At 39.3% G+C, this 15,613-nt stretch overlaps 1 protein-coding gene across 2 annotated transcripts in view; it reads left to right on the top strand.

Moving 5' to 3' along the window:
• Positions 1-455: 455 nt before the first annotated feature.
• Positions 456-15,613, top strand: part of CHP1 (calcineurin-like EF-hand protein 1) — a 50,080-nt gene continuing 34,922 nt past the window's right edge. Inside the window, exons 1-2 of one of the 2 annotated variants that reach the window (XM_008587683.1) lie at positions 456-658; positions 10,263-10,335. In XM_008587683.1, coding sequence (XP_008585905.1) covers positions 592-658; positions 10,263-10,335 — 140 coding nt within the window. In that variant the 5' untranslated portion in view covers positions 456-591. The remainder of the gene's footprint in view (positions 659-10,262; positions 10,336-15,613) is intronic. The other variant, XM_008587692.1, reaches the window with a different exon arrangement.

The raw sequence follows: 15,613 nt of genomic DNA, 5'->3' as shown, positions 1-15,613 counted from the left end.
GGTCGGGAGGAGAGAGGACCGCCCAGGAAAGGTGAAGAGGTGCGATTCCCGGCATGCAGTTCCCAGGGGACACACCCTGGGATCCCCCACGCGAGGTTTTGTCTGTCTTTATTGCTCTCCTTTCAGTCCGTGCTACCGGTACGGTGGTATTCCTAGAGTCCTGTGTGAAACGAGTTAGCTACGCTGCCTGCCTCAGGTTAGTTTGCTGTAAAACATTGGGTCGATGGAGTTGCCCTTTTAATTGCAGTCCCTAGTGCCAGAGTAGCATCGCCCCTTTAAGGCCGGTGGCAGCGGCGGTTCCGGGGGCGGGGCCCGTCTCCCCGGGAGTCCGGCAGGCGCTGGGCTGATTCATTCTGGGTTGGAACTGGGAGCGCTCAAGTCTGCTCCTGCGCAGGCCGTAGCCTCGCTCCTGATTGGCTGATCCCCGGGGCCTCCCCCTCCCGCCGCACCACCCCTGGGTTCCCTCCCGGGTCCGCAGTAGAAACACTGCCCTCTCCCTTCTTGACCCCTGTTCCTTCCTCCGCTCCTTCCTTTCCTCCCGCCGCCGTCGCTTCAGGCGCCGCTGTTCCCGGAGGATCTCCCAGCACAGTGATGGGGTCTCGGGCCTCCACGTTACTGCGCGACGAAGAGCTCGAGGAGATCAAGAAGGAGACCGGCTGTGAGTTAGGATTTGGGGTGGGAAGGCGGCCGGGACCTCCTCTGGCCTCAGGATCGAGGGCGGCTGTCGCTGAGGTCTGGAGCTGGGGTGTCTGAGATTGGGAGGTCCTGGGCAGCCTCCAGCGCTGGAGCTTCGGAGGACCGAGAGGTGGAGGACCTGTTCTAGCTGTAGCTTCCTGGAGCGGGGCTCTGGCTCTGTGTCTTTCCCCTCAAAGATCACCCGTAGAGCGCGGACACCCCTGTTTTCTCCACACAGACCCCCACCCCCGTCCGTGAACTCCTTTCCTTTATTTTTCCTCGAAGCATCCTTCCCTATGAAGAGGCTGCCTGAATAGTAGATAAAGCCCCAGAAGCAAATTCGGGAACTCTGGATGGATCCCGTAGAAAACATAATCCGGTCCTGTGACGTTTCTGGGCAAGGACAGTTGTCAGTGGTTTTAACACTGACAACTGTGGGAAATCACAAACAAGTTCTTGCCACAAAAAGATAAACCCAGAAAGCAAGACCATGTACTAAGGCTTTGGAAGACGTGACCTGGTGACTCGAGACTTCTAAACAATCAGGGGTCTGAGATTGTGAGACTTCTTTCAATCTGCGCTTTTGGAGAAAAAGTATGGATACTGTGACGACCAGTTTTTTACTGACACTGAGGGTTCTTGCTGTACTAATTTCATATATATCGATTTCTACTAGGCTGTTGTACTTTATGCAGTCGCTATTGAAATTGAATGTGCTCCCAAAATCTCAGTGTGAATTATACTAGGAACTGATTTTTTGTAGTCCAGTCTCTTCCTCATTAGCCTGAGCAAAGGAACAACAGAACTCTGGAAATTCAGAAGCTCTGTAAAACACCATCATACATTTGAACAGCCCTTGATAATGCAATGTATGATACAATGGTGTTGATGCATACGGTATTTTCTCTTCTCAGTAATCCTTTATTCCTCTTGTTGAGTTATGTAAGCATCTGAGCTCTGTCTCTTCATGACTCCTGTCTTGATAACGATGTGATCAGTAAGTAACTCAGTGGCCCATATGCAGATAATACTGAGGAGTGCTGGAGGAACTAAAGAATTACTCACCCATTGGAGGCCTGGGATAGATTAAATGCTGTCCTGTGCATTCTGGCAAATTCATCCTTCTAGAATCATCAAGCTGGAAGAGATGTTATCTTTTTTTTTTTTTTTTTAAAGATGACCGGTAAGGCGATCTTAACCCTACCACCCACCCACAAATTACCGTTGCTAACATTTGTTAGTTTGTCAGCACCACGCTCACCCAGTGAGCAACCGGCCATCCCTATATGGGATCCGAACCCGTGGCCTTGGTGTTATCAGCACCGCACTCTCCCGAGTGAGCCACAGGCCGGCCCCAAACTCTCCTCTTCTTAGGTGCATTTGTAATGCAGTTCTTCTATAATAAATGTACATTGTATAACGGGTGACTTGAGGAGACAAACTGTCACTTCATTTTTGCAACTTCAGTACCTAGAATGGTATCTACCTCAAAGGCATATTACCATGCTAATGTGAATTTGAATCTGAAATTAGCCCCAAATCCAAAAATTTCAAAGTAAAGCCTCTGTGACAAAACTAATCCCTCTTCTCACCAGAAAATGTGACAATATTATCGGTAATAACAACACTTTTCATTTCTTGAGAACTTCATATGTGCCTGGCCCTGTCTTGGAAATTTACATATATTATCCTTAATCCTCAAAATAACTTTATATTTCTTTAAATACTGTATCTTATCATATCTGATAAGATCAGATCCACTGATTACAGGAAACACCATAATTATATATGACCAAAAAAAGGGAAGAAATGCTGAAAACTAAATTATGATACAGGATTTAAGAGGTAAGAAAGGATTCTTAAGTTTTAGGGTTTTTTTGGTTTGTTTTCATTCTTAGAATTTTTATTTTATTCTTACCAAAAAAGCTCTTTTAAACTCATTCTGACATTAAAGTAACAACAACATGAACAAAATAGTTTACAAAGTCCTCAGGAGCGAAGGCACAGACATCTACATAAAAAATGACACAATTAACACCAATTACAAAATGCCATTTAATTTAAGATACTTTAAAATGTGAGGGGGAAAAAAAGGCACTTTAGAATCTTTGAAATATGAAATTTTCTTGAGAGGTTAAATAATCTGCTCTGTGGGTTACACGGCTAATAATCGAGATCTTGGGATCTGAACCCAAAGTGGACTCTAAAGCCTTTTTAAATCATGTTATGCTATCTCCTGCTCTACTTGAAATTTCCTTCCTTTATCTAATTATCAATCAGGGCACTAAACCGTTATTAAAAATCAAAAGCAAGCAAACAGAAAGAAAAATAAGAACAATTACTTGATATACGTATATAAAGTTATTTTTATTTATAGGAGNCCGTGGCCTTGGTGTTATCAGCACCGCACTCTCCCGAGTGAGCCACAGGCCGGCCCCTGGAAGAGATGTTATCTAATCGCACCCCTTGTCAGATTGGTTTTCTTCTTTCAGCATATAGCCCATAAGCCTCTCCATAAAGACCTTTAACGATGATGGCCTCACCACCTACCAAAGCAGTCCTTTTCACGATTTTGAATGAATGACAGAAAATAGTTCGCTATTTATAATTTGCAGTACTTGTTTGACCTCTTGACTGTATAGTCATTTTATGGCTTACTCTGATTGCAGTAGTAGAAATATAGGCAGTTTGGATTCAGCAAGCATTTTATTATATTTTGTGGCCGTTACCTCTGTCCACACTTGTAAATATAATAACTACTTCAGGTCTAGGGTGACACCCAAATTAAAACATTCCTGCTTAAAATAAAGAGTCACTGAAGTGGTTAGAGCATGGTGTTATAACACCGAGGTCAAGGGCTCAGATCCCCGTACAGGCCAGCCGCCAAAAAAAAGAGTCATAATGAGGAAGTGTAAGCCAAAGTGAGTATGGGAAAAGCTATTTTTGCCTCAAAATGAAGGAAGCTGTAATCCCATCCTGGTTTATTTACATTTGATCAAATGAAAAGGGCCTTGGGTTGCTATAGGACTTGGGTTATTTTACCATGTAACTTGTGGACACACAGAACTAAGAACTCAAGGAAGAGCTGTTTTCCCTCTCTCCAAAGAGTGAATCAAGCACGAGGGAGCTTCTCAACCGCAACCAGTGCAAAAGTATGTATTGAGCCTGAAAGCCCAGTGAGACAAATACTTACTGTAATTTTGCAGTGCTTGTTCAGTATTGTGCTTGGTACTCAGAGCAGATTGTGACAAAAGACACCCACAACCTGGTTGGGAGATAGGCCCAAGAGAGTTGTGATTAGCATTATGAAATAAGGAAGCTGAAATTGTGTGGCACCCACCTTCAGAGCTCAGGGAAGAGAGTCCTTGTGGGCTGGCCTTGTAGAGGACAGGAATTGGGCTTTGATGCATGCATGAAGGGATTAGATTTGTATCAATTAACCAAGGGCATTTTGGGTGGCTTCCAGGAGCAATCCAGACTGCTACAAAGTCATCCTTCTGCTCTGGGAGTTGAACCATCAGTTTATCCAGTTAGTGCCCATCGGCAGGGTTGTTTTTTAAAGTAGTAATTTTAGTACAGTGTGGAAGATTTTGAAGAATAAGAACAGATACATGGAGGGCGGGGTAGAGAGGTGGGATTTGCCCTATTTTCATCTACGTCTTGTTCCATGAGGAAGAATTTGGGAAATTATCAGTAAGAAACACTTTAAGAACTATTATAAGACATTTTGCTACTCCCTTAGCCAGTGAGAAAATATAGCATGATTGAGGAAAACTAACTTTATATTCAATATGAAAGCTTAGCACTAGAATTGATGATTATTGTATATTTAAGCATATTTTTTGTAAATTTAAATTGATTACAGATTATATATATGACTAGTTTAGCCTGTATTTGAAATTCAACCACTAAGTGTTTGGAAAAGTAATTCTAGGTAAGAATTACTTGTGATGACTTGACTGAGGGAAAAAAAAAAGAATTATCTGTGAGCCTTAGTTTCATCATCTGTAAAATTAGAATAACAATAGTACCTATATTGTAGGATTCTTGTGAAGATTAAGTAAGATAAATTATGTAAACTACTTAGAATAGCGTCTGGTATAATAAGTGCCATGTAAGTGTTAGCTATTATTTTGAATCATAGATAACAATCATTTTATTGGGAAAATTCCATCTGCTAGTTGTTAAAAACTGGGCGTAGGACTATATAACTGGGAAGGTGACGGCATTTTATATTTTTCCTATTTTCAGTGGGCATTGGATTAGGAATCAAGTACAGATGTTGTTTTGCCAATTCTAAGGAAATAAACATCTAAAGGAGTAGAAATCCTGATGTTTCTAACAGTTTAAGAAACATTGTCTAAGAAACAGTTTGTGTTTGCCATAAAACATTTGCTGTATTGTCTTTGTTCTACTTCTGTATTTCCATAAATTAAAGCTCATTTGAGTAAAAGACGTAATTGGGAGAAAGTCACAAATGTCTTGGGAGTTTCTATAATCTCCACCCTTAGTTTCCCCTTATTAGCAATAACCTGGCTATGAATTACTTAAAACCTTATCTGTAAGAAACAATTCAGGGCCAGCTGAGCAGTAATACATGCAGATTGATTTATTTTTGGTCTCTGCCTTCTGGTGTGTGTCATGTGGTATGGGAGAGTATTGAACAGGTTTAGGAAGTAAGTTGTACAGGCTGGTAAGGCTTTGTTTGTTTGAAAGGGTGTAGTGATGATAGAGCTAGTGTGGTTTCTTTATAGTTCCAACAAAGAGCACAAGTTGGGCAAAGGCAATTGCTTGAAAACAATTTCCAGAGCTAGAATGTAAGTGGAAGTTCGACTTGAGGCTGCTACTGCCTCCGCATGTAGGACCCCTTCATAGCCCTCACCTGCCATGCCATAGTGCCTGAAGGTTCTGTCACTACAGAAAACCTTGATCTGTCTTCTGCCTTCTATTGAAATGGAAGTACACAGATAACCCCAAACTAACTAAACGTGGTAGTTAAGTAATTTGTAAAGCTCTATAATTTCTAGTTCTAGTTCAAAGTTTTATTCTTATTTGTTGTCAGAAAAGGTTAGGAAGCAACCACTTGTCATATTAGAGAACAGGGCTCTTAGGAAATGAGATCCTGTGAACATTTTTTTGGTAGGGGAAGTGTTCCAGAGCATAGAGTATTCAGAGGTTTACTCATTTACAAGATAATTGACCCCAGGAGCAGCTACAGATGTATGTTAAGTTCTCTGCTTTTAAGGGGAGAGAAAAAGTATGAAATATTATATCACAAAATAGGGATAAAAGCATTACACACATCAAACACTATTATGGGAAATAAGGAATGGATAACTTAGGTTGTACTGAGAAGGCAAACTTATTGTGAACTGGATTTATCAGATTCAAGAGTATGGATTTCTCCCCCCAGTTTTTTATGATGAAAACTTTCAAATATACAGAAAAGTTAAAAGTGAATCCTCACACATTCCACCTTAATCCAAAAGTTGTTAACATTTTATTGTGTTTACTTTATCCATTTATATATATTTTTTGATGAACCATTAGAAGGTGGCAGGTATGGAACTCTTCACCCCTAAATACTTTTGCATGTGTCTCCTGAGAATTAGGATTTTTCCTGTATAACCACAGCACTATTACCACACCTAAGAAAGTTAACAATAATTTTATCTACCATTCAGACCATATTCAAATTTTCCCAATTATAAGAAGGTAGGTTTTATTTATTTCATATAATGTCTTTTAAGTCTCTTTTAATCCCTAAGAGAGTGGGTCAGATTTTGAAGTCCTCATGTGAGGGAAAATGTTGGGAGTATAGAGTATTTAGGAGGAATGGTTAGGGGTACAGGCTTCAATTTTGCAATCTTTTATGTAGAGCTACTTTTGGCTGCATATGTATGCTTTACCTAGGTTATCTGTTCTTCTGCATTAAGATAAAGGCAAGGGCAAAATAACTTTTTTCTTACTCCCTTTTTGGTTTTATTCTTCTCTCTGCCATTCCTGCTTGGTGCTTTGGTACTTTCTGAAACACCTTCCTCCTCTGAGCACTATGCAGTGGTGATAGTTACAAAGGTTTGTAGTCAGGAAGGTTAGTAGGGTCTTTTAAATAAGCTTTCAACAATTTAAAATAATTATTTGCCCACCAGAGGAGAAAAAATATAATTTTGTTGAAAACATGTCCAAATGCACAGCCTTTTCTGAGAGTAACTGTCAACTCCTGAGACTTCCTTTGGGTTGACACGAATGGTACAGGTTTGGGGCACCTGTGTGGCTAACTTAGTGCCTTTCATGAAAATAGTGTACTGGAAACATGTCCTGCCTTCATTCGTGGTAGTTCCATACTTTTCTGCATGTGGATTGTGTAGCTCCTTTATAAGTGGATTGGGGTTGTTCTGAGCTCTATACCTTACAGGTTGCTTTATATTCTTTGTCACAGTGGATTTAGCACCTAGATTAAAGCTTTCTCTCATTCTTCTTTTTGTTAAAAAAAACTCTTTGTAACGATATTATAACATTAGTTATGACATTTGGGAGATAGGTTCAGATATGACCATATTGAGTAATGTTAAAAATTGACATTTGGTTTCACATTTCTCCATTGATTTCACTATAACCTAGTCTGTCCTGGAAGATAACAGTTTTATGATTGTTTTGCCTACTTATTTACATATTTATTTTTAACATATTGGTAAATTATGAATTCAAGCAGCCATAAACTGATCTTTTTGTCTGAAATATGGGGTGTAATGCCATACCAGTACTTACTAAGGGAGTTTAAAAAATCCTACTATAGGGGCTGGCCCGGTGGCGCACTGCGCTAGTGCACCGCTAGTGCACCGCTTGGGAAGCGCAGCTGCCCTCCTGCCGAGGGTTCGGATTCCACATACAGACCGGTTCCCGCTCACTGGCTGAGCGAGGCGCGGGGGCAACACCGAGGGTTGCGATCCCGTTGCCGGTCCCGGGCGACACTGAGGGTTGCAATCCGTTGCCGGACATGGAAAAAGACAAAAAAAAAAAAAAAAAATCCTACTATAAGAGGTTTCAGTGCCTAGGTTTTTCAGATGATGATCTAGATTAGAAAGATGTGTAATGGCTACTTTGTTAAATGAAGGGGGAGGACTAGAGAATAACATTCGTTTCAATCTTAAAGTTATTTAAATCTGTAAAATTGTATAAATTGCTTATACAACTTATATATATGCATAGGGAATTTCTAGAAGGATTCACAAGAAACTGGTACTGTGGGAGACTAGGGAATTGGGGTGTTGGGGAGACTTTTCATTATGTGCTCTTTTGTACCATTTACATTTTTACCATGTACATAGATCATTTTCTTTTTTTTTTTTAAAAGATGACCGGTAAGGGGATCTTAACCCTTGACTTGGTGTTGTCAGCACCACGCTCAGCCAGTGAGCAAACCGGCCATCCCTATATGGGATCCGAACCCGGGGCCTTGGTGTTATCAGCACCGCACTCTACCAAGTGAGCCACGGGCCGGCCCCTACATGGATCATTTTCTCAAAAAAAAAAATTACTGTAAAAGGAAATACAAGGGTACTTCAAAAAGTTTGTGGAAAAATAGAATTAAAATACAAATCTTTACACAGACTTTCTGAAGTATTCTTGTAGAATTTGACTTTCTACCTACTTTTAAAAAGTAATCTGAAATATATAACACTCTAAACACTAAAAACTGATCCCGTGGACTTAATATGCTGTTATTAAAAAGAATTCCAAAGCAATATATAAAAATTATGAATTACTAAATGAAAAGTGAGGTATTATAACTATGTATTTTTTTGTTTTTTGTTTTTTTTAATTTTTTTCTTTATATTCTTTTTTTGTATTTTTATTATAACTATGTAAAGTATACAAGCGACTGATGTTAGATGGTGTATAAAGAAATGAAAACAGCAGTGTTGGCATTATGAATGAATTTTGTTTTTCAAAAACTCTTTTGGGAAATTTAGTAATTCTTTAACTGACTGACTTTTGCTAAACTAAAGGGAACTTTAGTACAAGAGCCTTTAAGGCCCAAGGCCAGAACCAGGGTAAACTGGTCAGATTCTTAAAGAAACGGTTGTGACTGGTAGAGTCAGGAGGAAAGTGGAGAGTAATTAGTAGAGCAGTAAAACTGTCCCTTCGGGCTTACAATGTAGGGAGGATAATGATAATAGGTAACCTGGAGTGCTTCCCATGTGCCAGGCACTTTGCCAAGCACTTTCCTTTCATTGACTCCAGTAGTTCACCCCACAGCCCAATTTATTTATTCCTCACTGGTAAGTGGTGGTGCTGTGAATGGAATTAGAATCTGTGTACCTGACCTTCACATGTGTGTACTCTTTACAGTGAGCTAGTCACACCTGCCTGGCTGGCAAAATGGTCCACAACTGCTTCCTTAGTGGCAGGACCCCTGCTGGCTCTGCCCTGGATGGGAGTGATTCTGCCCTCTTTTCTGCTCTTTGTTCACCTTAGAGCCCTGGTACAGAACAGAGCCCAACTTTGAGGGTAAAACCTAATGCTGAACAATCTACAGCCACACCTAGTGTGTCCTCTCGTCCCAGCTCTGGGCCACTCACTTCCTCCTTCTCCTGCTTGCCCCTGTTTACTTTGTTCCATTGTTCCTAACATTGCAAGTAAATTTTTGTTTCATGATCAGAACTACTTCAGCCACCCCTTTAAACCCCCAAAAGTACAGCCTAGGACAAAGTCTGCACTTGTCACACTCTTTTTGGCTGTTGTCTTTTCCCATGTGACAACTCTCGGGTTTTTTTTTATTTCCCTCTTACCTCCAATCTGCCAGGAGACTAAACTGTTTCCCAGAAATGGCTTTTTGCATTTTCAAAGTTTTATTGTGTACCTGCAGTTATCTCATTTTAATTGTCAACTTGTGCCAGAGTTTATGGGGCTAATCCAAAATAAGGAGCAAAATAGCTTTCTGGTAGATGTTAGCTGATGACAGCATGACCATCTTACACATTGCCCAATTTGCTTCCTTGGAGCCAGTTTCTTTCCTAGGAACACAGCAGAGCTCATGCTGTCACAAAAGAGGCTGATCCAAGGCTGTGGTGATCTTTTACCCAAAGGTCTGTCCTGAGGGAAAAGATAAAACCTCTAATGGTGCAGGAGTAGACCAGATTTTAAAAACAGAATCTGTTTGATATGCCCCAGTCTTTAATTCAGCATGAGTTACCTACCTAGCAGTGCCAGACTGAGACACCAAATTGATTAATAGGTATGTCTTTGTAATCAAAGCATGCATTTTCATAACCTCTAAGTCAAGGCATTAAAATTTGAAAGTTTCACAAGTTTCTTTTAAACTAAATTTGGCTGTGTTTTGTTAAATCTTAACCATCTGACATTTAACACAGTCTTAATTAAGCCTATACTTCATTCCTAAGAGTCAATTTTGATTGCTCTTGATTTAGTTTATTTTCTAACTCCTTTCATTTGTTAGCATTTAAACTTTCTGCTTTGACTTAGAATTGCAGCATCTCCCCATCTTATTCATTTGAGGGTGGGATGCAGGGTCAGTGTAACTGGAGGGCTGTTTCCTCAGTTGAGACTAATTTTGTGTTCTTAAGTTTCCCACAGTCAGATCACTCGCCTCTACAGCCGGTTCACCAGCCTGGACAAAGGAGAGAACGGGACTCTCAGGTAGGAAGTTCCTTTATTTTCCCCACAGAAACCAGAAACTCTGGCAGTGTCTGAATAGCTGCCTTTATCCCAAGGACAGACATGATAGGCATCCAGCATGCAGGGGGCAGGGACCGTTTTTTCACTGGTCTTTGAGCATTGCTGATCCACAAGAGAATTAAATAAGCAGAACAATGACTTTAAATGTATCATTAGGTACTTTATTCCAACTACCCTTAGTTTAGGTGGCTATCGTTGTGGTCCTAGGAATGTACTTTTGAGATTTCAATCTGTGCTTGCATTTTCTCACAGCCTTTTCCCAAACATTGGCTTTTATGAAGTTGACCCATAGCAGTCCCAGGTGGTCTAGGCTGTTTTGTCCTCCTCTATCTTGCAACCCAACCGGGAAAACCCCAGGGTGCATCACTTTATGTATATTAATGTTAGACAAAATGTTCAGTATTTTAGTTTAGAGCAGTGGTTTTCATCTGGTTCTCATTTTGCCACCCAGAGGTAGAATGGCTGGAGGAAGACATTTTTGATTAGCATGACTGGAGAATGTTTCTGGCATCTAGTAAGTAGAGGCCAGGAATGCTGCTAAACATCCTACAATGTGCAGGACAACCCCCATGACAAAAAGTCATTCTGGGCCGGCCCCATGGCTCACTCGGGAGAGTGCGGTGCTGGTAGTGCTGAGGCCACAGATTCGGATCCTATATAGGGATGGCTGGTGCACTCACTGTCTGAGCGTGGTGCAGAACACACTGTGCCAAGGGTTGCGATCCCTTACCAGTCAAAAAAAAAAAAAAAAAGTTATTCTGAGTGTCAAAATTGCTGAAGTTAAGAAACCCTGGTCTAGAGTAAGTATATGATCTCAGAATCACATAATACTGTATCATTTCATGTTTGTAATTATCTTATCATAGTCAAATGAAATAATCTCCTTATTACCACCTCCTACCTTAACTCTCTGTAGCAACCTTTGCTATACTGTTGTTCTTTAGTTTTGATTGACTGGCATGTAATGAAGTTGTTAGCCTTCTTGGTGGCTGGTGTGAAGTGGTTTAGGACTTCTTTGGAAGGCTTCTAGCAAGGTGTAGGATGTGGCATAAAGGGGGAAGGAATACAGTTAATAAGCTTTTGGACATAATTCTCAGGGAGAAGAGCTAGAGAATGCTAGTAAATCCATAGGGCTGTATTTGTTCAAGGCAAAAATCTGCCATCACTGGAAGCTGAGATCAATTAAAATCATGCTGCAAGGGCCGGCCTGTGGCTCACTTGGGAGAGTGTGGTGTTGATAACACCAAGGCCACAGGTTCGGATCTCTATATAGGGATGGCCAGTTCGTTCACTTGGGAGAGCATGGTGCTGACAGCACCAAGTCAAGGGTTAAGATCCCCTTACTGGTCATCTTTAAAAAAAAAAAAAAATCATGCTGCACAAACATTGAAGTCAATGACTATGGATGCCTATCATGTGCAAAGACCATGCTAGGTGCTTTTTTTCCTTCTTTTTAAAATCATAACTCAATGGCATTAGGTACATTCACAATGTTGTGCAACCATCACTATCCAGTTCTGTAACATTTTCGTCACCCCAAATGAAAACCCCATACCTATTAAGCAGTCACTTCCTATTCTCCCTTGCCCTGAACTCCTGGCAACTACTAACCTACTTTCTGTTTCTCTTTGGACATTTCATATAAATGGAATCATATAGTATGTGGCCTTATTGTGACCAGTTTTCACTTGACATGATGTTTTCAAGGTTCATCCATGTTATGGCATATATCAATACTTCATTCCTTTTTATTTTTATTTATTTATTTCATTTTATTTTGTTTTATTTTATTTTTTGGTGCCTGACCAGTATGGGGATCTGAACCCTTGACCTTGGTGTTATCAGCACTGTGCTCTAACCAAATGAGCTAACCAGCCAGCCCTATTCCTTTTTATGGCTGAATAATATTCCATTTTATGGATAATATACCACATTTTGTTTATTTATTCATCAGTTGATGGACATTTGAGTTCATGTCTTTTGGCTATTATGAATAATGCTGCTTTGAACATTTGTGTGGACATATGTGTTGATTTCTCTTGTGCGTATACCTAGGAGTAGAATTGTGGGTTATATGGTAATTCTGTGCTTAACTTATCAAGGAACTACCAAACTGTTTTCCACAGTGGCTGTACCACTTTACATTTCCACCAGCAATGTATGAGGGCCCAATTTCTCCACATTCTCACCAATACTTACTATCTGTCTTTTGATTCTAGCCATTCTAGTAAGTGTGAAGTGGTATACGATTGTGGTTTTGATTTGCATTTCCCTAGTGGCTAATGATGTTGAGCATCTTTTCATGTGCCTGTTAGCCATTTGGATATCTTGTTTGGAGAAATGCCTATTCAAATCCTTCATTCATTTTAAAATTTGTTGTGTGTGTCTTTTTGTTGTTATAAGAGTTCTTTATATATTCTGGATACTAGACCCTTATCAATTATTTGATTTGTAAATATTTTCTCATATTCTGTGGATTGTCTTTATATAGTATCCTGTGAAGCCCCAAAGTTTTTAGTTTTGATGAAGTCCAATTTCTTTAAATTTCCTTCTGGTGCTTGTGCTTTGTGTGATATCTAAGAAACCATTGCCAAATCTGAGGTCCTGAAGACTTATCCCTGTGTTTTCTTCTTAAGAGCTTTATAGTTTTAGCTCTTATATTTAGATCTTTCATTTATTTTGAGTTATTTGTTGTGTATAGTATGAGGTAACAGTCCAGCTTCATTTTTTTTTGCATGTGGATATCCAGTTTTCCAACATCATTTGTTGAAGAAATTATTCTAATTATGTGAATTTGCCAACCAAAACACCTTGAATACAAGAAGAAATTGTTCCATTGTACCATATAATGTGCCACATAGTAAACAACTAGGACATTTTATGTAACTCATTCTGTTGGACCCACCCACTATCAGGGGTTTCATACTGGCTGTGCCTCCTGACAGTAGCCATCTTAGTCTGCGGACATCTGGTTAGATTATCTTCCCCTTTCTCCCACCCTACCTCCTCCTCTACCCCTTCCAGTCCTAGAGATAAGCTGGCAAACTTTAGATTCTTCTGTAGTAGAGTGATTCAGCTCTCTCCAGTCTTTATTGCAAAACTTAATTCAAGGCTTGTCTTGACCTTTCCAGAACACATCAGGATGCTCAGCTGAATACAAGTGGCTTCTAATCTTTTGTTACTTGGAACAGAGCTCCACCTTCTTAAGAAGGCAATTGTGGTTATTAGGAGAAATATTTTTCCTTCTATGCATTTTTTACTTTCCTCTTCCAAGGTGCTTTGTGTCTGGGGCCTGAAGCCAAATTCTGCAGAGTTAGAGAGGCTAGAGTGTACTGTCTGTGGCATTCCTTTGTTGTAATCAGTCCCAGTGGGAGCGTAAAGCAGAGCCTGTGGAAGGCTTTGGTTAGAATAGAGCTTCTTCAAAGTGCTTTCAGAGATTCATTCCAAAGTATAATTTATGGAACAGTAGTTTCTTGATCTATCGGATAGGGTTGTGTTAAAAAAAAAAAAAGAGAGAAAGAAGTTATTGACTAAAATTTGTGAACAGCTTGGTAAACAAGGTTAAATAATTTTCTTTATTTCAGGAGTTCACCACATCTTTAATATACTCAGGTGAATTGAGAATCTCCAAGAGGGGAATATTGTAGACAGTATTTGCCAAATTGACTTGCTGTTTCCCTTTAGACTCCCTTTTACATGGACCATCTCTTCAGATTGGTATTTCATAGAATATAAATATATACTATACGCTTATAAATCTTACTTTCTTCAGTTGCTATTATTTTAGGTGAGATATTTGTACCATTGCCATTGAAATTGGTCTTTTTAAAAAGGCAGCTGAGTCCTTTAAGAAATCCTGAAGTCAGCTAAGCCCTGTAAGGAAATTTTTAGTGGAAATTTCTAGTTGGTTGTATTATTATATGTCACTTAAAAAAATTATCTAGAAGAGGGAAAAGAAACCCCCAAATTTTAAAAAGACAAAAAAAAAAGAACAAAGGCTGGCAGTTAGCTCGGTTGGTTAGAGCACAGTGTTATAACATAAGGGCTCGGATCTCCATACCCGCCAGCTGCAAAAAAAAAAAAAAAAAGAGTGGGGGAAAAAAAAAAAAGAGTGGGAAAAAAAAAAAGATTATCCATAAATTTTAGGAGATTGTGTCCTGAATTGTTGCCATTTATCTGCTCAAATACTAAGTACTTTTGAGGTTCATTTTTTTGTTTGAGTACAGTTGATTTCAATATCTTGGACAAGCTCTTGCTTTGTGCACCCAGTGTTATCAGTTATTCCAGAATGGAGTTTCACAGATGAGAAGCATGATACCAATCTAATTCTCATTCATTTTGTAGGTAATCTTTTTTTTTTCCTCTCTGAAAGCTTCATATATCTCCTCTTAATGTTCTGAAAGTTCACCAAGTTATGCCTTTTTGTGGTACAATTTTTCATTATTCATTGCTAAGCATTAGGTGAACCTCTCTGATTAAAAATAGGTCCATTAGCAGGGAAGGTTTCTTCTTCTTTTCTTTGTTCTTTTTTTTTTTTTTTTTTTTTTTTTTTTTTTTTTTTTTTTGGTTATTTCCTCCCCTCTCCTTTTTTATTTGTTCTTTATGGCATTTTTGTCAGTTGGCAATTGGACTACTGTGACTCAAGTATTGTCTTTTTTTTTTTCTAGCTTTTTGATTTTTCATTTACTTTCGGGAAGCTTACCTTGAGTTTATTTTTTAGTCCCTTTTTTTTGGCAGGTGGCCGGCATGGGGATCTGAACCCTTGACCTTGGTGTTATCAGCACCAGGCTCTAATCAAGTGAGCTCACCAACCAGCCCTATTTTTGAGTCTGTTTAATGAACCTTTTAGTCTCCAATTTATATATATATATATATATTTTTTTTTTTTTTTTTTTTTTTTTTTAAAAAAAAAAAAAAATATATATATATTTTTTTTTTTTTTTAAAAAAAAGATGACCAGTGAGGGGATCTTAACCCTTGACTTGGTGTTGTCAGCACCACGCTCACCCAGTGAGCCAATCAGCCATCCCTATATGGGATCCAAACCCGTGGCTTTGGTGTTATGAGCCCCACACTCTCCCAAGTGAGCCACGGGCCGGCCCTCCAATTATATTTATAATTTTAAGAAACTTTCTTGTTCTCTGACTCTTGTTCTTCTGTATCATAATAGCTTATGTTCATTTTACAGATGCAAAAATTTATCAAAATGTTTATTATATTACTTACTAGAATCTTTACT

The sequence above is a fragment of the Galeopterus variegatus genome, unplaced genomic scaffold, assembly GCF_000696425.1.
Source record: "Galeopterus variegatus unplaced genomic scaffold, G_variegatus-3.0.2 Scaffold119, whole genome shotgun sequence".
Lineage (NCBI taxonomy): Eukaryota > Metazoa > Chordata > Mammalia > Dermoptera > Cynocephalidae > Galeopterus > Galeopterus variegatus.
This window is presented reverse-complemented; position numbering and strand designations above follow the sequence as displayed.